The 27,979-nt window shown below is 53.2% G+C and overlaps 1 protein-coding gene across 3 annotated transcripts in view; it reads right to left on the reverse strand.

Moving 5' to 3' along the window:
- Positions 1-11,797: 11,797 nt before the first annotated feature.
- FYN (FYN proto-oncogene, Src family tyrosine kinase) overlaps positions 11,798-27,979 on the reverse strand; it is a 210,720-nt gene continuing 194,538 nt past the window's right edge. For all 3 annotated transcript variants that reach the window (XM_055330828.1, XM_055330827.1, XM_055330826.1), the window contains 2 exons: positions 23,320-23,451; positions 11,798-12,985 (listed from right to left, as the gene is read on the reverse strand). In XM_055330828.1, coding sequence (XP_055186803.1) covers positions 12,777-12,985; positions 23,320-23,451 — 341 coding nt within the window. In that variant the 3' untranslated portion in view covers positions 11,798-12,776. The remainder of the gene's footprint in view (positions 12,986-23,319; positions 23,452-27,979) is intronic.

A 27,979-nucleotide genomic window follows, 5' to 3' on the forward strand; every position in this document is an offset into this window, starting at 1 on the left:
CCATTGGTCTGTTTGTTTATCCTTGGCCCAATACCAATACCAATACCAATACTCTGTCTTATAGTTTTATAGTAAGTCTTCACATTGGTAGAATAAGTTCTCCAACTTTGTTATGCTTGTCAGAATGGTTACAGTTGTTCTAAGTCCTTTGCATTTCTTATAAATTCTCAAATTTTGTCAACTTCCATAAAGTTGTTTTGCTGAGATTTTGATTGAGTGGTCTTGACTTGATGGATCAACATAGAGAAAACTGATTATCTTAATATTATTAAAATTTTTAATCTATGAAGATAGAATATCTCTTCTCAATGATTTAGTTTGAGTAAATAATTTGAGTAAAACAGTGTTTCCAAGTGGCTAAGGATAAAGTACCAATATGACCTAGTAATTCCACTCCTAGATATATACCCAAGAGAACTGAAAACATATGTGTAGGGGCACCTGGGTGGCTCAGTTGGTTAGGCATCTGACTGTGGCTTGGGTCATGATCTAGGGGTCTTGGGATCAAGCCCCCACTTGAGCCCTGCCTGGAGCCCCAAGTCAGCTCTGTGCTCAGCTGGGAGTCTGCTTGTCCCTCCCTGGTTGCCTCTACTCCCACTCATGCCCTTTCTGTCTCTCTCTCGAATAAATAAGTAAATAAAATCTTAAAAAAATGGGTACAGAGAAATTTGTACATGAATGTTCAAAGCAGTATTAGTCACAATAGGCAAAAAGTAGAAACAATTCAAATGTCTATCAGCTGATGAATGGATAGGGAAATGTGGTCTATTCATACAATGGGATATTATTTGGCAATTTAAAAAATAAGTACCGTTAGAGGTGCCTGGTGGCTCAGTTAAAAGAGCATTGTGGCTCTTGATTTCAGGGTCATGAGTTTGAGCCCTAAGTTGGGCATGGAGATAAACCTTTATTTTTATTTTAACTAAATGAACTTGTTTAAAAAGTACTAGTGAGGGGATCCCTGGGTGGCGCAGCGGTTTAGCGCCTGCCTTTGGCCCAGGGAGCGATCCTGGAGACCCGGGATGGAATCCCACGTCGGGCTCCCGGTGCATGGAGCCTGCTTCTCCCTCTGCCTGTGTCTCTGCCTCTCTCTCTCTCTCACTGTGTGCCTATCATAAATAAATAAATTAAAAAAAATAAAAAAAAAAGTACTAGTGAATGCTACAACATGGATGAACCTAGAAAACATTACGCCAAGTGAAAGAAGTCGGTCACAAATGACCATATATTGTATGATTCCACTTAAATACAATGTCCAGAATAGGCTAATCTATACAGACAGAAAACAGATTAGTGGCTACCTAGGGGCGCCTGGGTGGCTCAGTTGGTTAGGCGTCTGCCTTTGGCTCAGGTCATGGTCCCAGGGTCCTGGGATGGAACCCGAGTCGGGCTCCCTGCTCAGGGGGGAAGCTGCTCCTCCCTCTCCTGCTCCCCCTGCTTGTGTGCTCTTTCTCTCTCTCTGTCAGATAAAAAAAAATAAAGTAAAATAAAATAAAAACAATGAAGAAAAAGATCAGTGGCTGCCTAGGACTACGGGAACGAGAAGGGATTGGGGGAGTGCTGGCTAGAGGGTGTGGTTTCCTTTTGGGTAATGAAAATGTTCTAGAATTGATTGTGATAATGGTCCTAAAACTGTGTGAATACACAAAGGCCATTAAATTGCACACTTGAAGTGAGTGAATTGTATGGTATATGAATTCTGTCGCAGTAAAGCAGTTGGAAATTTTTAAAAGTCATTCTGTCCGTCTACTGTTATGGGTTTAGACGGGTTCTAAGACATCTTACGTCTGACACGCAATCGTCACACTGAGGTGTTGGGGGTTGGGGCTCAACAACGGCACGGATTTATGCCTTAGAAAGAAAAAATTGTATATATTGAAAAATGTTGATTTCTGGGTCTTGCCCCAGGGTCAGGAGGCCACAGCAGTCTGCATTTGACTAAAATTTCAGACCCTGTTCCCTCGACTGCCTGAGTCAGAGGGGAGCGCAAGGACGCAGCCAGCCGGGTGGCCTTAGGAGCCAGGGCCCCAGACAAGCTACAGGATTGCCCCGGGCGGGCGTGGGAGGGCGTGGGAGGGTGTGGGAGGGTGAGGGAGGGCGTGGGAGGGCGTGGGAGAGGGTGGGAGGGGGTGGGGAGGGCGTGGGAGGGCATGGGAGGGAGCCGACACTTTGCCCAAGGGCTATTCAGTCTTCAGGGAGCCCGATGGGCGCGGAAGCCCTGGCGTCATTGGGCTTCTGGAGAAAGTCCCCTGGGCTTGCAGCACTTCTCCCACCCGCTTCCATCTGCCGTGGGTGGGGTGGGGGCACCTCTGAATCTCTGGAGGGTGCGGGGCCCTTGAGATAGTTACAGTTATCAAAAGTGGGCATCAGAGGAGCCCGGGGGGCTCAGCGGTTGAGCATCAGACTTGGGCTCAGGTGGTCAATGACCCCGGGGTCCCGGGACCGCGTTGGGCTCCCTGCAGGAGAGCCTCCTCTGCCTCTTCTCCCTCTGCCTGTGTCTCTCTCATGAATAAATAAAAAAATCTTAAAAAAAAAAAGAAAAAAGAAAAAAGTGGGCATAAGGAGTAAGGCAGGGCATCCCTCCACAGGGCGGGCCCAGGCCACTCCATACGGAGACCTCCTTCTCGTGCAGAGGACGTGGTCGGGGACATGAATTTTTTTTTTTTAACATTTTATTTATTTATCATGAGAGACACACAGAGAGGCAGAGACACAGGCAGAGGGAGAAGCGGACTCCATGCAGGGAGCCCAACCTGGGACTCGATCCTGGGCCTCCAGGATCATGCCTGGGCCAAAGGCAGGCTCTAAACCACTGACCCACCCAGGGATCCCCTGACAGGAGTTTTCAATGTGTTCTGGTTTCTGTTTTCTGTTTTTTACCGGTTTCATCTAGAAACCTGGGGCTTTCTCATGAAGGACAGGCCTGTGTGTCCTGTACGTTGGCGATGGGCTTGCAGCGGAGCTGCGCCCATCGACTCTGGCTCCCCCGCGCTTGGGGACTGAGCCCAGGTCCCTCGGCCTCGTCAGGCCAGGATGTGCTCTCTGGGGCCACGCTCAGCCGCCCGGCCGCTGGGCTCCCAGAGAGGAGGATGGCCTGGCCGCGCCCTGGGTGCCCTGCTACCAGCTGCGGTGTCACCCCCCCCCCGGCCGGCAGGTGTAGTGTCCCCCCTGGTTGGCAGGTGAGGTGTCCTCCCTGGCCACCAGTTGCGGTGTCCCCCTAGCCGGCGGGTGCGGAGCGTGACGCAGTGGCCCGGGCTGTCCAGCCAGAGCTGAGGCAAGTGGGACTTAAACGGAGCCTTAGAAGGAGAAGCGTGTCGGGAATGATCTGTGACGGGGGGAGGGGGGCTTGGCCCACAGCCCGGTGCTGCCAGCGAGGAGGGCCCACAAGCTGCATCCTTGTGGAATCGCAGGGGGAGGCCCGGGAGCTTCGGGAAGCGGGGTGCAGCTTGCCCTCGGCTAGGCTTGGGCACAGGGCCTGTGGTCAGGTCAGAGGTCAGCGTGTGCTCGCACCAGGGGCCTCGGGAGTGGGAGCCTCTCCAGGTGCTGGGCGCCAAGGGCAGCTGGAGCCCCACCCGGGTATGGGGCGCCTGGGGGGCAGCTAGACCCTCACCCACCCGTATATTGGGGTGCATGGGGGGCAGCTAGGCCCTCACCCACCCGTGTATGGGGCACCTGGGGGGGCGGCTAGGCTCCCACCCACCCGTGTACCAGGTGCCTGGGGGGGGCAGGGCAGCCGGGGAGCCTGCAGCCGGGAGGGGCCCGGAGCACCAGGCCGGGCCGAAGGCTGAGGGTTGCTGGAGCTGTGGTCCCGTGGTGGTGGGGGGCATTGCCCTGGGAATCGCTCGTGTCTGCAGGCGGCCGTGGGGAGCACCACCGCGGGAGCAGGTGCCTCCATCCATCCTCCGGTCCGGGTCCGCCGACCCCGGCTGAGTGCACGTGGGCCCGGGCCGTAGAGACGCCCGCTGAGGGCAGGGGCGAAGCCATCCTCGGGCTGCGGGTAGAGGGGTGACGGGCCTTCCGCCGGGTCGGAGTTCCAGAAGGTCTTATATCACGGCCCCAAATCCAGGGTGACGGTTCCAATCACATCAGGCAATTAGATGACCACAGTGGGGGTCTGAGGCTCGGACCTGCCGGCCAAGGATGCCCGATCCCCGTCCCCTCAGGCCAGCAGTCCCTCAGCGCATCTCCGTCCTAAGGAGCGCGGTGCCCTGGACTGGAGAACTGGGGACCGCGTTTTGGGATGCGGCCTGGCAGGTGGCTGGCGCTCCTCCCTGGGGCGGGGCCTGGGGGCTGCGGGGCTGCGAGGGGGTGACCGGGCTGGGAGAAGGCTGCCGCGGGGTCTGGCCTCAAGGGGCAGAGAGGGGCGGAGACAGGACGAGGCAGAGAACATTCCATGAGCGGCTTGGGGCAGGGGAGAAGCGGGCGGAGGCCCCTCGGGCCCTGAGCAGCGGCGACAAGGCGGCCCGGGGCGACGGGCTGGGCGGCGCAGCTGGGCCTCGGGCGCAGGGCAGGGCAGGTGCCCGGTCACGTCTGCGGGCCCAGGAGCCCCGGCGCCCCTCCTCCGGCCGCCTGCGCCCCCTGCGCCCCGCGGGCGACCTCGGCTGCAGGCCTCGGCTGGGAGGGGCCGTTGCCGCGCAGGGGCGCAGTGGGCACAGGGGGCGCAGGGGGCTGCAGGAGGTGCAGGGGGGTGCAGGGGGTGCAGGGGGGTGCAGGGGGTGCAGGGGGCGCAGGGGGCTGCAGGGGGTGCAGGGGGGCACAGGGGGCGTGCAGGGGGCGCAGGGGGCGCAGGGGGCTGCAGGGGGCTGCAGGGGGCACAGGGGGTGCAGGGGTGCAGGGGGCGGCCGATGCCTGAGCGCAGGGGGTGCAGGGGGCGCAGGGGCTGCAGGGGGCGGCTGACGGAAGATAAGCCAGGCCCACCTCCCCTCGTATCTCGGGGCTGCCCGCCTTGGGCCCGGCTGCCCGTCCGGAGCCGTCTCTTCCCGAAGCGGCCCCTCAGCCGAGGAGCAGGCAGGCGAGAGGACGCACCCACCGGGGCTCTGATCTGAGCCGGGCTCGGGGTCACAGCCCAGCCGGCTGGGCCGCGGAGGCGGGGGGCGCCGTCACACCAGTCTCTGGGTGTATGGACTCCGAGAGTCCCCTGGCAGGTGGCAGCATCTGGGGGGGGGGCTTTTTCTAATTTGCGAAAACATAATTTATAGCTGGCAGCAGGAGGCCTAAGAGGGAACCTAGTGTCTAGTAAATGTTGGGCCACTGGCAAGGGCTGGTGGCAGAGAAGGGAGGAGGGAGGAGGAGCACCGGGGAAGGCCCCTTTGGCTGACCAGGTTGAGCACCAAAGGGCTAAGAAATGTGGGTATTGTGGGGCTCAAGGTTCAGCCCCGAGGGGCTTCAGGAACCTAGAAAGAAATATTTTCTGGAATTTGCAGGTGAAAGGAGGGAGGCGAGGTGGCTCCCACGGGTGGCGCCTGTACAGCCTGACTCCTCGCCCTTCCCAGTTACCTCACAAACTCTGCTCCGGTGAGCAGTGCGGAGCTGCTCATATTTTAAATCAAACTAAAGTCCACTGAAGGAGAAAAATTATGCATTTTCCATAAGTGATGTGGGCAAATTATTATTCAATTTTTAACAGGGTTTTTCCATCACTTTACTGCGCACACCATAATATGGTTAATTTACCAGAAAGCAGTGTTATCCATTCCCTAATTCTCGAGGCCACTGCTCTCCGGGACCTGACCGACCTTCCGGCTCCGTTTGGGTGGGTTGGGTTCCCGAGCCTTCTCCAGAGGCCCTGCCTCCCTGGGGTCTTCCAGCACTCGCCCCTCGGGAAGAGTCTAAAAATGAAAGGATTCACATACCCGGGTTTAGTTTATGAGTGGCTTCAAGTGAATCCTTTTGTAAAGACGAAGACAAAGATGACGACGAAGACAAAGAAAGAAGAATAAGAAGGAGGAGGAGGAGGAGGAGGAGGAGGAGAAGAAGAAGAAGAAGAAGAAGAAGAAGAAGAAGAAGAAGAAAGAAGGAGAAGAAGGAGAAGAAAAGGGAGAAGCAGCAGCCTCTTGCCATTCGGTAGTATTTCCCCACGGAATTCCATGTGCGGTTTTCGTTAAAAACACTATCTGACTAATAACCATTTCATTCTCTCCTGCTTCTAATTAGCCACTCATTGATGACTACGTTCCAAACGCTTGATAATGAACCAAAGGGGAAAAAAATTCCAAAACAAAACCACCAGAGAACATCCGGCGACCGGCCCTATATATCTTCTTTCAGGAGTTGACGTGTTGCGCGGGGGTTCAGGCACAACAGCCACGTCACCGGAAGGACAGCAAGGAAGCCGGTGGGTTCACACAGGGACGAAGGCCGCCCCCCCACTGCTGTTAAAGGGGAGCTATCATGAGCCCCTTCCCCCGCCACTTCTTGATTCTCATACTCTGTGAATATATTTCCAGCGCCTGGACCAGTCCAGCTGGGACACTGGAGCCGATGCCCTGCCCGAGGCTCTCTGTCCTTCCATGGTGTTGTCCACCATCGTCTTAGCAGCTCAGTAATCAGAATAACTGATGCACCTGTAGGGCTTTGTGTGTGTGTGTGTGTGTGTGTGTGTGTGTGTGTGAGAGAGAGAGAGAGAGAGAGAGATTGACTTAGATTTGTTTTGTTTTTCCTCATTTAGATGCATTTGCTGAGCACCTTCTAGATTTAAAACATGCACTGGCCCCTAATGGGGGTTGGGAATCAGAAGGAAACACATCCAAAGGCAAAGAACACTGGTTCTCCCATTAAGCAGTACATAATCCATTTCTACTTGTCCTTTAAGATTCAGTTCAGGCATCACCTCCTCCAGGAAGCCTTCCCTACACTCTCCATTCCAGGCTGGACAGCACTCCTTTGCTACTACCTTTTTTTTTTTTTTTTTTTTACATTTTTTTAAAAAAGTAAACTCTATCCCCAGCGTGGGGCTTAAACTCACAACCCTGAGATCAATAGTCCAATGCTCTAGGAGTGCCTGGCTGCCTCAGTTGGTAGAATGTGTGACTCTGGACCTCAGGGTTGTAAGTTTGAGCCCCACATTGGGCATTGAGATTACTTAAAAAAAAAAATCTTAAAAAAAAAAAAAGAGTCACATGCTCTATGGACAGAGGCGCCCCACAGAGAGCTTATGGCAATGATCTTTTATGGGTCGCCATCCTCACTGAACTGGGAATATTAATCGTCTCTCTGACTTTTAATAATATAATCTATTAATAATAACAATAATAAGCACTCAGCAAGTGTTTGGAGAAGGAATGGATGCTGAGTCCTTATATATGTATATATCCATAGTCATTTCTACCATTATCCCACCACCTTGAACAGCCTTGGCAAAGGACTCCTCTCTAGCCAGCTCTGGTTTCTTCTGCCTCGCCCAATGTCTCCATCCTGTTTATTCCCATTTGCTGCCATCTTGGACCGGCAGGTTGGCCAGACCAGACGTTCACTTCTGGTGGCTCTGGCTGGTTTTCTTCTTCCCACTATCAAACCCTCCTGTCTTCTGTCCCATTCTCCGTCAGGGGGCTGTTCTTCGCTGGGTGAAAAAAGGGAATCAGTTAAGAGAATCCACATTAATGGGGGTTAATGTCACCTCTTCCAAATACATTATTTTTATGTTAATGATAATATTTTATGGACCACATCTTCATGCTGTGATTCTCAGGCAGGGCCCAGGTACCCTTGGGTCATGCAGAAGGGTGCCAGGAATCCTATAAGCCATAGCCTGCTGAACAACACACCACCTGAAGGCCTGGAAAGATAATTTTATGTGAAGATAAGGAATGGATATCGTAGGGAGAATATCAAATTTTCACAAAAGGACAAAGTTAGAATGTGACCTTGAAGGCCCCAGGTCCCAGGGCGTACAAGCTTATTCCCATTAGTGTTGGGGTGAGCTCTGGGCAAAATTTTGGGAAGCACTCATGGGGTTACTGGGACTTTGAGTCATATATTGCTCACTGGTGACCACACATTTGCAAGGGAGCAGGGCTATGCCTCCCAGGATGCTCGGCCCGGGGCCTAGGTCACTGTGTCATTTGCAGGTCAACCGTTTGCCACACCTGAAGCCATCACCCATGGAGCCACCACCGTTCCGTCCAACCTCGCACAGCAGCTCACCATTGCTCTCGGTGCCGGGAGAACGATGGCGAGCCAGTTAGGCACTTAAGTTCCCGAGGCGCTCGCGGTCCGGCAGGGGAGATGCAGTCAAAAAAGAGTCATATTGGCAAACCCGGTATTAGAAGAGTAGCAAGTATTCCAGAGAGGAGCAGGGTACTCTGCCCCTGGTGGGATCACCTTCTCCTTAGAATAATCCCTGCCAAGCTGGGAAAACACTTAATTTCAGTCCCTAGAATTTTAAAAATAGAGGCCTGGCTCCCCCTGCCCCCCTAGGGGATCATGGATATTCTGTGTGTTTGAAAAAAAAATGCATGATTTAGGAATGTACTCTGAAAAGTTTCTGGGAATGGAGGTATGTTACAAATTGGGAAGGTCTGTTTGATATTTCAAAGGTATCAAAGATGCTAATGTTTCCTTATTTTCTGCTCTGTAGTTGTCATCATTTTGGAGAAATGAATAAACGTGTGTTACTGGGCCTCGTTTGGTAAATCTGCGCCCCACAGTGTCATTTGTAGAATAAGACATTTTTTAGTTCCTTGCCCTGTACCTCCAGGTTATTGTCTTCTTTCCTCCCCCCGCCCCCACTTCCTCCCAGCAGATATTTGGGGCAGCCTAACCGAAGCCCCATGGTACAGCACCTAGTGGTAGAGAAGCCAACCAAAGCCACCTAAACCGATTAAAATACATTTCAGGAACAAACTGCCCAATGACCATTTTATGCAAGTGTAACTGGTTGGGCAACGCGAGTTCTGTCAAGGGAGGTCCCTTGTCCCTTGGAGCTGGCACAGGCGGCGCCCCTCTGCGTGCTGCTGAGAACCTCACCTCCTGTCCAGGCTGCAGAAGAACAGTCAGCGCAGGTCCCACAGGAGACCTCGGCTGAAGTTTCCCAGCTAGAGACCCTCTGGGGCCAAGATTTAGCCACGGAGGACTCTTGTCCTTCTCAGGGCAGGTAAACACCCTCTAGCGCTTGTCAGAAAACCGGCGGTCGCGTGGCTGTACTTGAGGGCCTAGGAGCACCCCGAGCTTTCTGGGGGGAATGTCTGGCTTCCCCACAGCCCCTTCTTTGCCACGAACCAAGTCAGAGCCAAATGCATCATTAGCTTTGGTCTACACCCCGACACCCCCACACAAGGCTCCCCACCCCCAGCTCGCTGGTCCTCCCGGCCTCCCAGGGCCCTGAACCAGGGCCCCAGAGGGGGTGAGCACAGGTGCATGGGAATCACGTCGGCGCATTGGCCAAGTGTCAGCTTCGTCAGATGGTCCTCCGGTAGCTCTGTGATTTGATTAACAGTTGATCAAGATTAATAGTTAATAATGGAAAGAATCGTGTAGCTCCCAGCGCCCTGGCAAGGCGCCTGCTCCCCCGGGGCAGCAGGGGGTGTACTCACTCACTCCCGGGCACCTGGAGACCCCAAGCGATTCAGCGACACCTGCTGCTAAGGCACCTTGCAAGACCCGGGCGTGCCGCCTCCTGGCGTGCTTCGCTGCACGTCGTTTTTGCACACTGAGGGCTGCGGCACCCTGTGCGGAGCGGAGTCTGTCGGCGCCCCCTCTCCGACACGCGTCGCTCACTTCACGTGTCCCTGTCACATTGCGAATTCTCGCAACGTTTCATTATCCTATTGGTTATGATGAGCTGGGATCGGTTCTTGCAGCTCCCTGGAAGTTCAGATGAGAATTAGCACTTTGTAAGTAATATTTTTAAGGTAAGTGTATGTATTTTTTTTCGGACACGCTCTTGCACACTTACGAAACTACGGGACAGTGTAAGCAGAGGCTTCACGTGCACCGGGAAACCGAAACATTCATGAACTTGCTCTGTTGAGATAGTTGCTCTGCCGGGGTGGTCTGCGCTGGGACCTGCTCTGTCCCTGGGGGTGCCCGTGTTCCTCGTTCCTAACAAGACATCTTTCTGGTGAATTCAGTTTCCTGGCTCCAAATTCCTGCAGCTTGGGAGGGAGAGAGCTTCTTGGGCGGTGTTGGGAACCCCGGGAGCGGTCTTCGTTGGCCTGGGCTGGCCGACCTCGGGACCATCTCCGGGCAGCACGGGCTCTGCCTTCCCCGCGCCTCCCCGCCGGCTCTCAGAGCGGTGCCCGCGCCGCCTTTTCCGGGCGCCCTCGGGTTCCCCAAGCCCTTAGCTCTGCTTCACAGGACAGACTCCACAACAAACGCAGCTGATGAATCAAAGGCTATGCTTTGGCTTGAAGAAACCAAAATTTTCTCTTAAAGAATCTCTGTCTAAAGCAAGTTATAACGTTTTCAGATTTCTTTGAATGACCCAGTCAAAAACACAAACAACAACCCTCCAGAGAATGTTTGCAAATTATCCGAGTGGGATGTGAAGATGAAAAAGTTATCTTTAAAAATATCTCAAACACGTTAATAAATTGCCCAGTAATGTCATAGTAATTGTAGAAGATCTTTGAAATTTTTTTTAAATCAATTTAGCAATCTCATTAATACCAAAAACCATACCAGAAAGACTTGGCTAACCAGAAAATCCCTTTGTTTCATGTTTTTTTTTTTTTTTTTTTTTTTTTTTTTTTATGTTGGGAACCCTTTCTAAGTATAAAGGTTGTTTCAGCAAGAAAACTCTCCTGCTGTGGAACTCCACCTGACGGCAGCGATCTCCGAATCACAGGATCTTAGATCCGTGGGAACCTACAGCAAATCTCATCTGACCCCCTCATTTCCATAGACAGGACCTAAAACAGAGGCGCCAGATGGCTCCAAGGTCCCGCAGCTGCATGCGTGTGCAGCCAGGCCCGGACAGCTGGAGCAGTCCACCCCCGGCCCCTACTACCACCGGGTTGTTTCCCTGGTTACGGAGGTAGAGGACCACGGGAAGTACATATACTGATTCTAGGGCAACAAAGTCTTTTTGTAATTGCCCTTCTACAGGTAGGATACAGGATGTTCCAGTTAGAGACAATGTCTGATAAATTAAAATGTTAAAGGATGCTTAATCTTGCTTTAATGATCCTCTGAAATAGCTCAACAACAGCCTAGCCTTTCTAGGGGCGGGGGGGGGGCGGGGGCGTGGGGGAGGGAACCCCAGTCCTGGTGTTCTGAGTGTTTCTGTCATTTGGAAATCACTGCACGATGGTTAAATTCACCAGAGGATTCCTTATCACCTGGTGTGGGACAGATATGTCACCACTGGAGTACCTTCCATGATTTAAACAAATGAACAAAAAAAATTCAAATGTAAAATGCTCTCTTTTTAATTACTAAATTAAGAAAGTTAAACAATTTAAAAATGTAAACTCACAAATAAATCATAACAAAAAAGGAATTAAGATTTCAGAGTTGCTACCCAGTATTAAAAACTTAATAGAAATAGGCTTTTTTTGATTTGTTGTTGTTAAACATGTAATTCAAGGTTGGTACAAACAGCAACTAAAAATGTAATACTTTTTTTTCTTTTTTTTTTTTCTTTTTTGGTGCATCCCCATGAAATGTAAAGTAGTGCATAGTTATTCCACTGGAGACTTCTTGGACATATAGAAAGTCATTTCATTAGCAGTACAGGACGTTTAAAACACTTATTTTACAATGGGAAATGTACAACCCCCACCCTCATAAAGTTTTAGTTGCATGAGAAAGTTTAGCAGGTTGCCATGACTCTAATGCTATGGGTTTTAGACCATTTAAATGTGGTTACAAGGTTTATTAAATTAAAAAAAGGTTGAAACATTTCAGCATTCATATCTTTATACAAGAAGCATGTGTGGTATCCATCTTCCAGTTCCCCTGGTAGTATTGGCCATTTGCTTGCTTAAGTATACTTTTAGGTTTCAAGAACGAATCGCAGGAAGTCAAAGCAAATACTGGAAACAGAACTTGTGAATTCAGCTCTGCGGCTGCGGAAAAGAGTCAAAGTAACAGCCATCTATAGGTACAATCATGAACCAAAAAAGTGCAATCCAAATTAAGAAGAGAGAGAGAGAAAAAAAAAAGGGATCATGCTTTGCAAAAGCCAAAAAGGAGGCCACTGGTTTGCAGAATAACACCAGTGCTTTTATGCTGATTTGGCAGTAAAATCCTCACTCTGGGTCCCCGAGGCTTTATGGCCCAGGTTGGCCATGGTCTCCACGTTAGCACCCACATGGTGTATGTACAGGGACATAGATAGTATATATATATATTTTTTTTTGTAAAAAAGAAAAAAAAAACCCAAACACCTGTCCTGATTGGTTTTTGTTAAAACATGAAAAAAAATTTTATTGTTTTAGACAAAGAGGCCACTTTTGGAAAATAATACCTTTTTTTTTTTTTTTTTAGTTGAATCAGGTGAAGACAGTTAAAATCACATAGGATTCGCATTTTAAAAAAAGGAAAGCACTAGGATCGTTGGCACTGGAGTTAACTATTTACACTGAACAGAGGTTTGGCCTTTTACATAAACATCGATACAATGCAATTTTCCAAAGTCTGAGAAATAACAAGGTTCTGTCTCGTATGCTTCACAGAGGAGGTTCGGATTTGGGGACAAGTGTCATGAGTGAGGGCCGCGGAAGTTCGTCAGCTTCGGAGTCACATGCAATCTGGTCCAGGACGGCTCTCACTGCTCGAGCAGCTGCGGCTACAGAACTGAAAGCTAATGGGGGGGGGGGAAGCCTGCAGACCCGGGCTCACAGGTTCTCGCCGGGCTGGTACTGGGGCTCCGTGGCCGTGAAGTAGTCTTCCAGGAAGCCCTGCAAGTACTCGAAGGTGGGCCGTTCCTCGGGGTCCTTCTTCCAGCAGTGGATCATGAGCTCGTGGAGGGAGATGGGGCAGTCCTGCGGGCAGGGCATCCTGTAGCCGCGCTCCACCTGCTCCAGCACCTCGCGGTTGTTCATGCCTGCAAGACACGGCAGGGCGTGCGTGAGCTGGGCGCGCTCCCCGGCCTCAGCCTGCCCCTCGGGGGCGCCTGCGAGGGGCTGCACAGGATCTCTGCCGTGTGCATTATGCATTCTTAAAGTTCTTATTTATTTATTCATGAGAAACACAGAGAGAGAGGCAGAGACACAGGCAGAGGGAGAAGCAGGCTCCATGCAGGGAGCCCGACGCGGGACTCGATCCTGGGACCCTGGGGTCACTCCCTGAGCCCAAGGCAGACACTTAACCACTGAGCCACCCAGGGGCCCCTGTAAATTTTGATTTAATTAAACTGATCAAAAACGGTGAATGAGGCAGACAGAAAAAAAGAAAAGAAATCGGTGGAATGAAAGCTATACTGTCCCTTGTTTACAGCATCTATAAGCTCCATCTATGGACTTCGTAAAATGGTTCTGCTTACGCCTGGGCCAGCTTTGGGTGTCCTGCCGGCCGAGACCTGCCATCGTGTCATCACGGCAGGACCGTCTGGCCCAGTGACCCTGCGGTGCCCTGCGGTTTGGGGACTCTGACAGGAGCCGGGGCGCCTCCGCGGCTGTGCTCACCGCCCGCCTTGGACAGGCCATCTGTCGTCTGAGACCTGCTGGTGAAACCCCAGGCCGCGCAGCCCCAACAGGAGATGCTGGGGGAGATGGACGGAGCAGGAAGCGCAGGGACCAGCTAGGTGGGCTGAGGCCAAGCCTGGCCCCTCCTCCGGTCACTGCCGGACACGCTCCTGTCCTCCTCACCCTCCCTTTCCCCCCCCTGCCGTGTCACATCCTGCCACTGCCCGCCAAGCACTTGTGTGTTTTGGCTGCTGCTTGGCCCCAGGCTTGTAATCTGGAATCCTCCCCAACTGCTGAACCTGCTTCATTTACAAAATCAAGGGCCTGATTTCAAGCCACACAGAAACCTAGATTTCCTCCCCTGGGTCTCAGAGATAAAAGCAGGGGACCCAGCGTATGCACGCAGCAGCTCCCGTGAGGCCCGCGGCGCAACCCTGACCTGACTTCTGGGGTCTGTGGCCCTTCTCTCTGTTGTTGCTTTTGGAACGGGGCTTGTCCTGGCTCCTGTCTGGACCGGCCACGGCCCCGTCGGTCACATGCTTGCTCGAGCGCTTTCAGGATGCTTGTTTGTTCTCGGCCAGTGAAACTTCTTGGGATAAAATCCATGTATCATCCCTGCTGCTGGAGGAGGCCTTCGATGGAATTATTCTAACATCAGCTTTGCTCACATTTGGGAGGGACCCTTAGTTTTAGTGAGAGAGGTTTAATGACCCGGTGAGGGCCCCCTGCCTCGACGCGATGCCGGGCTTCGCTGGGACCCTCCTCAGTCGGGTGCTGGGTCAGCTCTGTGGCTGGTTACCTTAAATCCTCCACCAACCGCTGAAAACTCATTTCGAAAACCCAGGATGGGGCGGGGAGCTGGAGGCAAGGGGCAGAGCGTGGTGCTGCCAGCAGAATGTCCTGCGGTGCCCTGGACACACCGGGTGAGGGACAGGGCCCAGCGCATCCTTATCCACGATCCCTAAATCCAACAAGCTCAGGGCAGTTGTGGTGACTCACCTGGCCGCACAACTGACCTGAACGGGCGTCACTTGGCCACAAAACTGGAGGCTGTTTACTGTTTTTATTTGTTCGTACAAACTGCTATGGCAGTGAGAAGGTATCGGAGTATGGAGCGTGGCCTCGGGCCCTCCTAGGACGTCGTGCTAACCGGCCCATGCGCCCTACGGTGCTGTCTACAGAAGGCCTGGTCCTGAAGCACATCCGGGCCCGAGTTTGGGCTGCGGCCTGAGCGTGGCCTGTAGCTGCCAGCCCGGAGGGGCCGGGAGGTGCGTGAGGACCGGCGTTCCCTAGAGCCTTTGCTTTGGGTCCTACAGTCCTTGGCTCCCATCTCAGAGGCGGGAACCTCCCTGGTCCTGTCTCCCCCCCCCCCCCCCGCCCCCAGGAGCCTGTAGGGACAAGGAGGAAAGACGAGGCACAAGGCCTGCACCTCAGGAGACCCGCCAGGCCCTCCTGGAAGGCGTTCCCCACCCCCCCCAAGCCCCTTCTAATGCTTTATTCTGGCGCAGAGACTGTCCGAAGTGGCACCGCGGAGTTTAATTAATCACCCTCCTGTTGCTCTGTGGCGCTTATGTCAGGAAATGTTTCCTTTCATTAAAAAACAAACTACTCAAATGGAAAGATTTCACTTTTTTTTTTTTTTTTAAAGACTCCTAGTGCAATCTCTGCCAATGGAAAGTTTAATTGGCCACTTGGGTCAGGCCTATTTTTCCAGGGCTCTGCCCAAGTCCCAGCCACGGCAGATAGAGCCCCTTGACCCTGTGCCCGCAGCATCCCCAGAAGGCCGCTTCCTGGGCGGCGGTGGCCAGGGTCCCCCACGCGGGCCCACGGTCACATGCCTGCCGCTTTCCTCGCTCCAGGTCCCTTCCTGCCCCATCCCTTCCTCCCGCGCCTCCTCTTCGTCTCTTCTCGTGCCTTCCTCAAAGCATGGGGACCATATGTAACCAAGTCCGCCCCCTGGGCCAAGCCGAGACATACCAATGACGGTGTGGCCAGAAAAGTGGGGAAGACAGACAATGCACATTCGGGGGACAATGACGGCGCGAGCGGGGCCAGCTCTTCCCGCCGCACGTGAGCCGGGGCCGGCCGGGCCGAGCCGCAGATGCTCCTCCACAGCACCCCGCGATCTAGAGATGGGCAAGGCTGGGGAGAGCTTTTTTTTTTGTTTTTTTTTTTTTTTTGTTTTTTTTAAGATTTTACTTATTTATTTGACAGAGAGAGGGAGGGAGAGTGCGCACAAGCCGGGGGAGCAGGAGAGGGAGAAGCAGGCTCCCCGCTGAGCAGGGGGCCTGACATGGGGCTCGATCTGCGACACCCCCCCCCCCAGTCTCAGGCTTAACTGACTGAGCCCCCCAGGCGCCCTGGGCTAGTTTTGACTCTACAACGACAGCCGGATGAAGCGGATTGTGTTCATATTAAAAAAAAAAAAAGTATTCCCAGCTCTAAGAATTTTGATCAATCATTTCAAGAATTTCTTTTTTTTAGCAAAAGTGGGTTTTACTCTCTACACTACGATAGAAATGAGACTTTCTTCCTTTTTTCTTTTTCGACGGTTTCATATTTTTGTTACCAAAAGGACTTGGGAGCTGCCCTCCTTGAGCCACTTTTCCCAAGACACTGGCTGCACCTAGCACCTGGGAGGTGCGGGAAGGGCCCGCCAGGGGCCACGCAGGCCGGCGGTGGGGCTCGGAGGGCGGCGGGGACACCAGGCCAGGGGAAGCTGGTCACCATACCTCCTGTGGAGGAGGCAGGGAGGCAGGAGGGTGCTGGAGTGTTTTTTTTTCTTTTCCCTCCCTTTTCATGGGGGAGATGCTAGCAGAGAAAGAAGAGACAGAGGCTTTAAAACACGGCCTGTGGGCGCGTTTCCGGGCGACACTGCCTTGGACCGCTCGGGCCTCCAGTGGGAGCTGCTGGGAGACCGCTTCTCAGCCGAGGGTGGTCCCTGCGGCGGGGCCGCCTGGGAGGTGTCAGGAAGGACGCGGGGCTGGGCGGCCACCTCGGCCCCACCTGGCCTCTTCGGGCGGCCTCTGCCCTCTCGCTGCGTCTGCAGAATGGGCCATTCCCACGGGTCACAGCTCCACGGACGTGGGCCGTGCCGAGGTTTGCCTTCCAATCCGTCTTCCCTAGATCCTCCCCGGGGCCTCCCGTCACCATGGATTTCGGGCCTTCGGGGGTGGTCACGGAGAGAGCCCCATCTCCAGCGGCGGCCGAGCCTCTGCGCCCCCCGCGCCTACTCCCTTCCTGCCGTCACGACCACAGAACCCTTCCTGAGTCATTGTGCTGCCTTGCTCCTGGCTTCCCAACCGGGGCCACGGGTCCGACCCTCCCTGCGCACGGCTGCCAGCAACGTCGCTTACACGTGCGTGCATTCCCTTCCCTTCTCCCCTTGTCTTTCCGCCTCTCCTTCTTTTAGATTTTTCCCATTCCTCTCCTTCGAGCTACCCACTAACTCCACAGAGCCTCATCTCTCATTTCTTTCAGATTCTTTTTTTTTTAAATTTTTAAATTTATTTTTGATAGTCACACACACACAGAGAGAGAGAGAGAGAGAGAGAGAGGCAGAGACATAGGCAGAGGGAGAAGCAGGCCCCATGCACCGGGAGCCCGATGTGGGACTCGATCTGGGGTCTCCAGGATCGCGCCCTGGGCCAAAGGCAGGCGCCAAACCGCTGTGCCACCCAGGGATCCCCTCTTTCAGATTCTTTAGAGGAGGGGAAGAAACCTCATTTCCCCCAGCGGAGCCACTTCACTACTTCCAACTCTGCACCTCTAACTGATGACCTGACCTCCCCTGGCCTCAGTTTCTTCGTTTGTCAACATTCACTGTGCTTGCAGCTGTTTGAAAAACAAAACAAAACAAAAACCCCCAAAACCCCCCAAACGGGTCTCCTATGAAAGGGGTGTGTTGGGTTTTATGGTTTCCCATTTGTGCAGCTTCTAATGCGGATCTCCGAGGGGCCAGCTCTGCACGATCAGGGATTTTCACCCTTTGATTTTCACCGTTGGCGGATCAAGGCCACATCTGGATTAGACGACAGGTCTCAAGAACCTGGATTTTGTGCCACGGGGAAAGGGAGCCTCTCGCAATGGGAAGGATGTGAGGTTATCAGACGTTGGGGTTGCTTTTTGCAAGCGGAGCTTTGCATTCAGAGAACTTATGCTCTCTTGTGCAGAAGGCTTTCTCCGGAGGCTCCCCCTGGCTTCTCTGCATAAACCCTGTGGGAAGCTCCTTCTGTTTACTCGTCTGTGTCTGCCAGGGGACCGAGGGCGAAGTTAACGGCGATGAGCCTGTGCTACCCCAGACCATCCCGGGCTCTGGGCAGCAGTTGGGAGGTGTCCTGTTAGGTCTGGTGAAGGATCAAAGTGCCACTTTAGGGCAGACAGATGCTCATCAAAGAGCAGAGGCGAAAATGAAGGAGTGACTTTGGGAAGGCACAAGAACGACTAGTTTTGTTTCTCTTGCCTCATCTTCCCTGATAACCTGGGGGCAGCTGGTTTTATTAAGCCCACCGTACTAACGGATGTGGAAAGGACAGCTACTCAGGTGCCATGGTACAGCAGGGGTGTTTGACGTGGATCATGCAGCACCATGAAGAACTCCTCTGTCCCAGAGGAGACAGGAGGAAGAGCGCCAGGGTGTCCACGGGGAAGGCCCTGGAAACACTGAGCTGACCACGAAGGGCAGCGGGACTGGGGCTCAGGGGCGGAAAGCTTCTCTCTGGCTGCCCTCTCCGTGTGCCTTCTCCTCCCCACTCCCCCCTCTCCGCAGCCAGCTGGCCTGGAGAAACCTTGTAGGGAAGGGTGGCAACTCCAGGCTGGCTTCCCTCTCTGGGGGGCACTCAGGAGCTGAGCAGAGAAGCCCGGGGGATGTGGATGGGGGCAGAGGGCAGAGCACCCTTGGCTGAGAGTCACGCTTCCCTCCTGCTACCCACGTTCCTGGCCCGAGAGTCTCCTCTTTTCCTACCCCCAGAAAAGTCTGCTCCGTGGGCACGCTGAGCCTAGCAGGAGGTGAGAAGGCAGGTGATGAAGGTGGCTGCTGAGCACAGAGCAATGTGCGTGGGGTCCAGGGCCGCGGGTGTCCCAGTGGGGCGGCAGGGGACAGGTGGGGCTTGCAATTCTCTAAGGAGGAGACCTTCTGGTTTCCCTGGTTTCCCCTGTCGCTTTAAGTCCCCTTCGGGCGGCTGGATACATTCACGAAAGCCAGGAGCTGCCACTCACTGAAAGATTCAAAAGTGCTTCAAGTGCACGGGTCAACGTGCTGGGCTTCAGGGCACGCTCCTGCTCCGCTGGATCCTGCCGAATTCACGGAGCAGGTGTGCAGGTGAGAGCCGGGGCACAGGATGGCGGGACTGCCTGCCTGGACCGGAGCTGGGACGCGGGCTTCCCGGGGCAACTCTGAGGGCAGAGGCCAGCTCGCGCTGGGCCAACACACGCTGCGTTTCTTTATGGTGCAGATGGGGCGACAGAGTTAAAAGGGTTTGCAGGCCATCAGCCAACCTGAAGGAGAGCTTGTCTCAAAAAACTCATCGGTATAATCTTTTTTTTTTTCTCCTCTCTTTTCGATATCCCACCCATCCACCCACCCTGCGTGGGCTTACGCTCACTGAGAGTCTGCATGGGGCAGGTGCTGCCGGGCCCCGGGAATTCAGGAAGGAGCCCCTGTCCCTGCAGAGCCACTGGGAACTACAGACATGAGGATGGGGGCTTCAACACAGAGGTGCCGGGTGGCACGGAGGCAGGCAGATGGGGCGGGTCATTTGGGGTGGACATGGAGAAGGCGATGTCTGGGCTGGGCTCTGAAGGATGGTGAGGCCGACAGTGAAGCCGAGAGGAGCGACTCGGCTCAGCGGGATGGCCCAGGGTGAGGGCTGGGGGTGGCAAGAGGGAACTCGCCGCCAGGTCATGTCACTCTCCCACTCAGGCCCGTCAGTGACCCCCCACCTCACTAAGGAGGACAGCCCCAGTCCTCACAGTGACCTGGGAGGTCCTCTGTGGTCTCCCCAGGCCCCTCGGGCCTCCCGTTCCCTCTGCTCCAGCCACGCTGCTGCAGGGTGGGGCGGGGAGGGAGGACGCCCTGCCACACAGCTCCCTGGAGAGCCTGGGTCCTGCAGGTCCTTCCTCAGGTGCTGCCCTCCCCGTGGGCCCTTCCCTTGCCTCTCTCCATCCCCTTCCTCATTTTGCTTTTCTCTCACCCCCTCGCCCCCCACACAAACAGAGTTTGCCTATCTTTGTTTATTGTCTGTCTTGTCCAAGAAGAATAAACGCTCGTGAGGGCACGGGTCAGTGCTTGAACCAGGCCTGGCATACAGTAGGTGCTCAATAAATATTTGTGGAGCGACTCAAGGAGTCTCCTCCACCCCCCCCTCCACTCCCCGACCACACTCCCCTCAAAGAAAGGGTTACTAAGGACGACGGGAAGCTAAGGCTTCTGGAGTTTCTCTGGAAGGTAAAGGGAAACCACACCTTCCAGATGCTTCTAACTAGGAGAGTGAGATAACCGTGTCTCTGTTTTCTAGGATAACAACCTGGCGGTGACAGTGACAGAAGGGGTGAGCAGGGAGGAGAAACCGAAGCAGGATGTCCCACCAAGGGGTCACGGCACAGCGGGTGGCGGCCTGACACGGGGCAGCGGAGGCAAAGAGCAAAGGAAGGACGTGGAGGGAGGTGCTGGAGGCGAGTGACGGGTCAAGGAGCCGAACTCCCGTTCTCTGCAGCAGCCCCGGAGAGGGAGAGCTCCTGCCCGCGAGCGCCGTCGGGTGCCCTCGGGTACACGTGCCTCCGCCGCTGCAAACAGGGGCTCTGGGCTTGGCGCCCGGAGCAGCCGGGGACTGTGCGGGGCACAGCTGCCCTTTGGACCCGAGGCGCCTCCGGGACGTGCATGGGCAGCGGCCTCTGCCCGGGAGGGGCGCGTGCGACTCCCCTCTGCTCCCCCACGCCCGTCTCCGTGTCACATCCAGTGTTTTTTTTTTCCCCTGGCTCCAAAGCTGTCACTCCGAGTGAGGTCGTCCTTCCTCCCTTCCGTTCGGTCCGCTGCTTTCACGGGACTAGCTGACCTGCCGACCCCACGTCTCGCGTGTCCTCGACCCTCTGCTCCTCATGTGGTCCCGCCTCCCGTCCTCCACCCTGGGCCCCTTCTCTGATTCCTACTTCTGGAACTTCTCTCGTGAAGGCTCCATGAACCCGGGGAGGAGTCCCCTCCCTTCCCTTGACCTCCATCCTTGTCTACCAGTTGCCTTTCCTCTGGATCAGGGTGACGGCGGGTCACGCTCAAGTATGAAAGAATCCGGAAAGATACCGTCACCTGCTGTTCTCGAAAAAGGAATCACTTAAAAGTAGGCTGGAGCCCGCTGAGAAATGTCCGCGTGGGTGGAGATGTCCACGCTGGCGGGGGCCGGGGGGTGCCCACGTACACCAGGAGCAGGCCGCAGCGCAGCAGGGAGGCAGGGCCCGGGCCCACACTGGCTGACGTGGCCACACCGGCCGTGACAACGTGGACAGGAAGGTCCTTCCCGTCACCGTGACGTCTGCGGGAAGCTGAGCGACACCGAGCTCGGGAGGCCACGGCTCCGGCGGCCGTTCCAGGTGCGCTTCCAGCTCCCCACCCGGCAGCTCCTTGAGTGAGCTCCGTCCTCCTGGGCCCTGGCGTCCCCCCGCGCCAGCCCTCGCCCCCAGGCCTGTCAGCGGCCCCTCATAGGACAGAGCGACGCAGAACCAGGTGGACGTAGGTCTTGTTTCCCCCCCTCGCCGCCCTCACAGGATTCTGAGGGAGGGCCCGCTCTGTAGATACCCGAATCCCGCGCCCCTGCCCCCATTATCCGATCAAAATTCGAGGCCCACCGAGGGTAGATTCCAGATAATTCATCCCATGAGGACGATTTTCTCAAATAATAAACAAGGAACAGAAAAGACTGATTTCTTCCTAGACTTGATGCATATCCCGTCTACCTGACTGTAAAGTCCGTGAGCGCCGGGACTGAATTCGTGTATCTTGCCCGTTGTTCTAGCCCCAGCCGGCGACACAGGGCCTAGCTCCTAGGAAGCTTCTGACCAGCTTCCGCAGAGCGTGAATGTCTTCTTTGTGCTTCCTTCCTAGGTACAGCAAGACGACCTCACAGGAGGCTCTGCTCAATGACCCGATCTTAGCCTGCGTCATAAAACGAGGCCATTCTCCTTGGGTACGCTAGGACCAAACTTGGTAAAAGACCCTGGGTCAGAAGCGCACACCTGCCGGCCTCGTCCGGGGCCCGCGCCCCTTTGTCTCGGATCCGCGTGCAGCCCGCAGGAACAAAAACTGGCTTTGTGTCACTGAGGGGAAAGCCTTCTGAGGCTAAACAACATTAACCTTTTCCCCTCCGCTGCGTTCAACACACTGGCTGCCTGTGACCCTGGGGGACTCAGGGAGAAATTAGTTTGAAATTCAGGCTAAAAAAAAAAAAAGTGCTTTCATATCTTCAAAATCCCAAGAACCTGCACATTGCCTCCCCCAAGAAGCAACTCAAAAATGCCAGGCTGCGCTGCAGGCCGCGCCGGACGCCCCTTCGTCCCTGCTGGTTGGCCGCTCTCCGGGCGGCTCGGGCGTGCTGGGAGCAGCCGACTTCCACCTGCATCTCCAAACGCCCAGGGCTGGCATTTCAGAGACACGGAATTTTGTCCATTTTGTCTCTGTGCCAACCCGGCTCCCCTAGGAGTCTCAAGGCCACGCCGACCTGAAAAGAGATCCTCTTTGCTTCTCTGCATTCTCCGAAGATGACCAGAAATAATCATAAAAAAAAACGAACAAAGGGATTACAAATTAATCTGCCCTCGCTGTCTCCTCTGACTGCAAAGATAGAATTACAAAACCCAGGATTTGCAAGAGACCTCGATTCCTCATTAATCTCCACTATCATTTCTATCATGGCTTTTTTTTTTTTTAAGCTCCTTTCTTAGGCAGGGAACGAGGGGGAGCTATGTTCTTTCCTCCCTCAACAGTAACTGAAAAATATGTCCTTAACATTTCAGAAAGCAGATCGTCCATGTGCTATAGCATAACCACTAAAGCGTGGAGGTGAAATGGCACGAGTGTCCTTTACGTCACCATCTGTTGAAATTAATGAATTTAAGCGTGGATAACCTAAACCTGAGGTTTCTTTGAAAGGCAGGAGTCTGATAGTCTAGGAAATTTCCAGGGCCTGAGAAGAATCTCCAGTTTCTTGACATTACACTTGCTTTTGTGGAGCACATTTTGACTGTTTGGAAACGGGCAGTGGGTAGCTTCTAAGCTGCGTTTCCCATGTACCTCTGGCCATCTGGAGCGGGGTCTGCGGAGAGAGCAGGTCCTGGCATTTTCTTGCCAGGCTAATGCCATGGGTCAGTGCTACAGTGTAATCAGAAAAGCAATGGGGGCTCTTCTCCTCCTCTTCCTGGAAATGTCTGTAAACCCTATTTGGGGTGAGGCTGTGCCAGGACCATTTCTATTCCAGGAGCCGAGGCTGCATGCTGACACTGAGAGAGCAGACTCCGTGAACTGGGGTGGACAGAAGCGCTCACCCGAGCTGCCGTTTACGTGGAGCCTGCACACAGTGCACACAGTGCACGGTAGCTGCTTGTCTTCACGATGCCCACGGTGGCTCCCGGTTCTGCTCCTCCCTGGCTAAATACCTGCTTGTGTTCCTCAAACTCACGCTTGGCAGAAAGTCGAGGATGGGGCTTCAAAAGGCAAAGCGTTAAGAGAGCATCCAGGCAGGGGCCCATCTCCGCCAGGTCCCACTCTTACCTGGGTATGGCACTCTTCCTTTGGTGACCAGCTCTGTGAGTAAGATTCCAAAAGACCACACGTCAGACTTGATCGTGAACCTCCCGTACAGGGCTGCCTCGGGGGCCGTCCACTTAATGGGGAACTTTGCACCTGCAGAAAGAACACATGGGTTACTCGACTGGCAACTGGCGGGGAGGATGGCGCCCGGTATGGGGTTGGGGGTGGTGGTGGGAAGTGCTAGGAAGCCACTTCCACAGGAGCAAGCCCGTAGAGGGGGATGGGAAGGCGGTGAGCAAGAGCGACCTACAACAGAGCAGCTGGTCCTGGCTCTGGGACCTCCAGCAAGCTAGTCTAATTTTAATTTTCCCATCAAAAGATTGGACTGCAAAGCTCCTTAAAAAGCTCTGGCTTCTAGAACTTGAATCTCTGACCACACCGAATGTCATGGGTTTGGTCTGGATGTGGGGCTGACTTGTGACTTAGGAAACTAATTTTATATACATTGTTTCCTTTGCTTTGAAATGATGTCCTATTTTATTTTTTTTAAAAGATTTTATTTATCGGGCATCCCCGGTGGCGCAGCCCAGGGTGTGATCCTGGAGACCCTGGATCGAGTCCCACGTCGGGCTCTCTGGGTGGAGCCTGCTTCTCCCTCTGCCTGTGTCTCAGCCTCTCATTCTCTCTCTGTGTCTCTCTTGAGTAAATAAATGAAATCTTAAAAAAAAAAGATTTTATTTATTTATTCAAGAGAGACACAGAGAGAGAGGCAGAGACACAGGAAGAGAGAGAAGCAGGTTCTCCGCAGGGAGCCCGACGTGGGACTCGATCCTGGGATCACAACCTGGGCCGAAGGCAGGTGCTCCACCGCTGAGCCACCCAGGTGTCCCATGATGTTGTATTTTAATTAATGCATAAAGTATCAAATCATAACACTACTCTCACGGATTCCTTGGCACAGGAGACCATGGTGTGCTCTTACGAGGTGCATAAAAACCAAATCAAGCCACCATGCTTCTCCCAAGGCGAAGACAATTCGCTGCAGCCCATGTATTTTCTTGCAATGGGCTCTATTTCCACAAGGCCTTCCACACGCACGGCAGAGAAATGATTTTGCCTCTGGCTCCTTCCCTCCAGCGCTCCCCCCTTCGCTGATAGTGGCCCTCTTTACTCCCGGGGTAGTTTTTTTCTTTTATACTCTAGGATCCCTCGCTTCCCTCCCTACCTTTCTCCTACTGGCCGGGAGGGTGCTGTTTAATGTTTGTTCTTAAAGAGCAGTCTTGCCTCAATGACTGTCTTACGAGTCTGATTTCTCAAGACCAAGCGACAAATTCGTAGAACCTTTTCTTTGAAAATTACTCGGATAAAAAAAAAAAAAAAAGAAATTTCTCGGATCACTTGGAGAATCCTCTCTCCAATCCAAAAGGAAGGGCGGCGTCCACCCTGCTCTAAGGCTAGATGTGTGTACAGGGAATTAAAATGGATTCGGCAGCCTGTGCTCTCACATATCAAGCTCAGCAATTATAAAGCAGTTCCAGATATTTCACTGAACAAACCAAAAGAAAAACACAGGGAATTTTTATTACCGATGGAAACACGATTGTATGTTGAAAGCATGTTAATTTTACTTAGGAGCTCCTTGAAAAAAAGGAAAAAAAATCATACAAAGGCTGATAGAATCAGAAATTTTCATGGTATCTTCTACGAAAAGTCACAATACGCAAAAGTGGCAAATAATTAAAATCCTTAAATGAGCATGGTTTTAATAACAAGAGCTATGATAAATTACAGCAATTAGATTTTTGTTTTAAACACAGTACATGATAACGTCTTTAGCAAATCTACCCTGGCATTTTCTGGCGATGTAATTTTCCTCTCCATCTCTTTTATGCCAGTGTGAAATGAAATTTAAAAAATCCTACTATTTCATTATGTGGCATCTCACATTTACGCTGGAGCGGAGAAGTTATTCTATAGTTTTCCTTTTGTGCACTGAGTTATTTTTAATTAGCTGTGTTTCTCAAGCATAATTATTTCTATCTTTTCTTACGTGCTGCATGATTCCACACAAGGCCTGGTATTCTCCGAACAGTCGTTTTGTTTTTAAAGTTTTCTTTCAAAGCGTTCTGCTGTGTGAGAACCTACCCTCGAGCATTCTGTTCACGCAGCTTTGGACTCTGAGCCGCGGGGATTAATGTGATAGATTTTCTTCAGTGTCGAGAACAGACTCTGCCCTGGACCAGACCTCAGCTGGAGTTCTCTTATTTCAGAGAATTAAAGGTATATTAAATTCATTCCTATTTAAACTATCTCTTGAGCCAAATGGCTTGGAAATCCATGTCCATCTCGAAAGCAAAAAGAACTTTTTTTTCCCCCTCCCCCGTGCCGACACAAAGCCTGTAAGTAAAATGACAAGCAAAAGGAGCTTTTCTTCCCTCCTCGGAATCATTCAACGTTTGTGAAGGTGTCTGTGCGTGCGTGTGTTGCTGAAAGTAAACCGTTCAAGATTTGGATAAAGTCATTTTGGATTTTCTGAGAGGAGATCTCACAATTTGAGGGTTAATAAAAGCCGAAACAAACGTCAATATATCAACCCGTTGTGCTAGTCGGGCTTTACTGTTTTTTTTTTTCATTACGTCATCTACAACAAGAATTAGAAGAATATGTAAACCTTCAACAGATCAATTCAAACAAAGGCTGCAAGGGATCTCTGATAGGAAACCGTTGGTGGATATGTGCTCTGAGACTTATTAGCGGGAGCTCCCGTAGATAAATTTATTTTGTGTTAGTTTTCTTTCTAAGATAAGCAATATATTTACACCCAGTACACATTTTGGAAGAAAAAAGAAAATAAAGACTGTCTTTGCCCCCAATTTCTCCTACTTCTTCTCAGTCTTAAAATAGCAGCCACTGTTGACAGAAGCAGCTTCCCTAAAGATACCTCATATTTTCCTCTTGAAGGCAGGAGAAAGGTTAATAAACGAAGGCAGCGATAGTGCATTGATCGTTAACTATAGTTTCAACAAGAGAACTGATGGGTGTCTGCTCTTCTACTCATCTCATTACCTCTGCTTCCCCTTGCCTTGGTTTCCCACCTCCCGGGGCGGTGGGGTGGGGGGTGGGGCACAGATGCAGCTCCAGACGGCTTGTGGCAGGTGGTGGGGTGTGTGTATGTGTGTCTGTCTGTCTGCCCAGGGCCAGGCAGGTTGCACACTGCAAACCCCAGGCTCTGAGAACAGGGTCCCCAGCGCTGGCTGGAGAACTACCTACACAATCCGTGGGGTAGCCCTGCTGGGGGCCGCGGGGGGCTCTCGCCTCAGGTGGAGTCAAGAAAGCTCAGAATCCTGGAAGGAGGATCTCCTGGGTGTAAATACTCTCTTTCCCTTGAAAATAAAGTTCTGTCCCTCCGTATATATATAAAAATAGATATATTTTTGAAGACATCATGACAGGCAGTCAAGTCAGGATCAAAGCCGTCTTCTAAGCAGGATGGTTTTGTAGAAAAAAGGAGGCGGTGTCCAGAGGCCTGCGCTACAATGGACTTGGGCTCTGGTATGTCACCAGCTGACTTGCTCTCCTTGAAATTCTCCCCTTTGGGAGGAGGATTCAGATGCCAACGCAATGTCCTCCCCTTTGCATTTTGTCGCAGGAAAGGTAGCAGACTCCGCAGGTAGGATAATCTGTGTCACGGGTGTCAGGGCCCTGGAGGACACGGTGACGCTCAGCCAACTTGTTCACTGTTTAGATGAACCCGAAAGGTAAAGGAATCATCATCACCCTAGCTTTTATTTCTGACTGAATTACATTAACACATTTACGATTCTTCGAGGCCGCTAGACAAAGGCTGTCCATATGTGTGTATTCAATGCGTGGACTTGAAACGTCTTTTCCACGGAGCGTTTTCCAGGCCGGGCCTAGGGCGTTGTGCCTCCCAGGGTGAAGCCCTTGCTGAAAGCCTGACTTGGTGCTGTCACCGAGGCCCGCGTCATGGAGCCACAGCATCCGGGCTTCTGCGCTGACCTTCCTGTAATCATAGCGAGGGCCAGTGAGCCTTAGGCCAAGCCACTTTCCATGGTGCGTAAACACGCCAGTGTTTTAAATAATAGTCTGTCACCGACATCTCAATCCTGTTTCTCCAGATCCTGTGGGGGTGTGAACTGAGTGGTCATAAACGCTGTGCACTGACGGGGATTGTGCTCCGTCTCTTGGCTTCGACCCCTCTCCTGACTCCCGTGGCACCTGCCCCGGATCATCCGATGGGCCCTCCCTCCTGGATCCCTGACCTGTAAAATGGATTCTCTCCTCCGTGTCTCCGCGGCGAGGCCTCAGAGGGCCTCTCAAATATAACAGCCAAAATTTACCTTCTGCAGAATTCTGCTTCTCTTTCACGGTTTGCTGCCTAGCAAACCGCCCGGCTGATGAGACCAGAATGCCAAGAGCCCTCCTTCCCTGGAGCTGCGTCTACCTGCCCATCACCCGGCCTCCCGGGGCAGCGCAGGGCCTGCGCGGGGAAGGAGCTCAGGACATCCGCCCCGTGTCCTCTGCGGGTCCTGTTGCTTTGTCACTCTCGGCGCTGCGGCCACCTCACTCCTGGGAAGGTGTCTGGGTGTCCAGGCGTCCTCGCCACCCTCGTGCTAGCCCTTCCTCACTCTCCGTCGCCTGCCTGCGCTCCTGGCAAGGG

This window comes from Nyctereutes procyonoides, unplaced genomic scaffold (genome assembly GCF_905146905.1).
Source record: "Nyctereutes procyonoides isolate TBG_1078 unplaced genomic scaffold, NYPRO_anot_genome, whole genome shotgun sequence".
NCBI classification, from domain to species: Eukaryota; Metazoa; Chordata; class Mammalia; order Carnivora; family Canidae; genus Nyctereutes; species Nyctereutes procyonoides.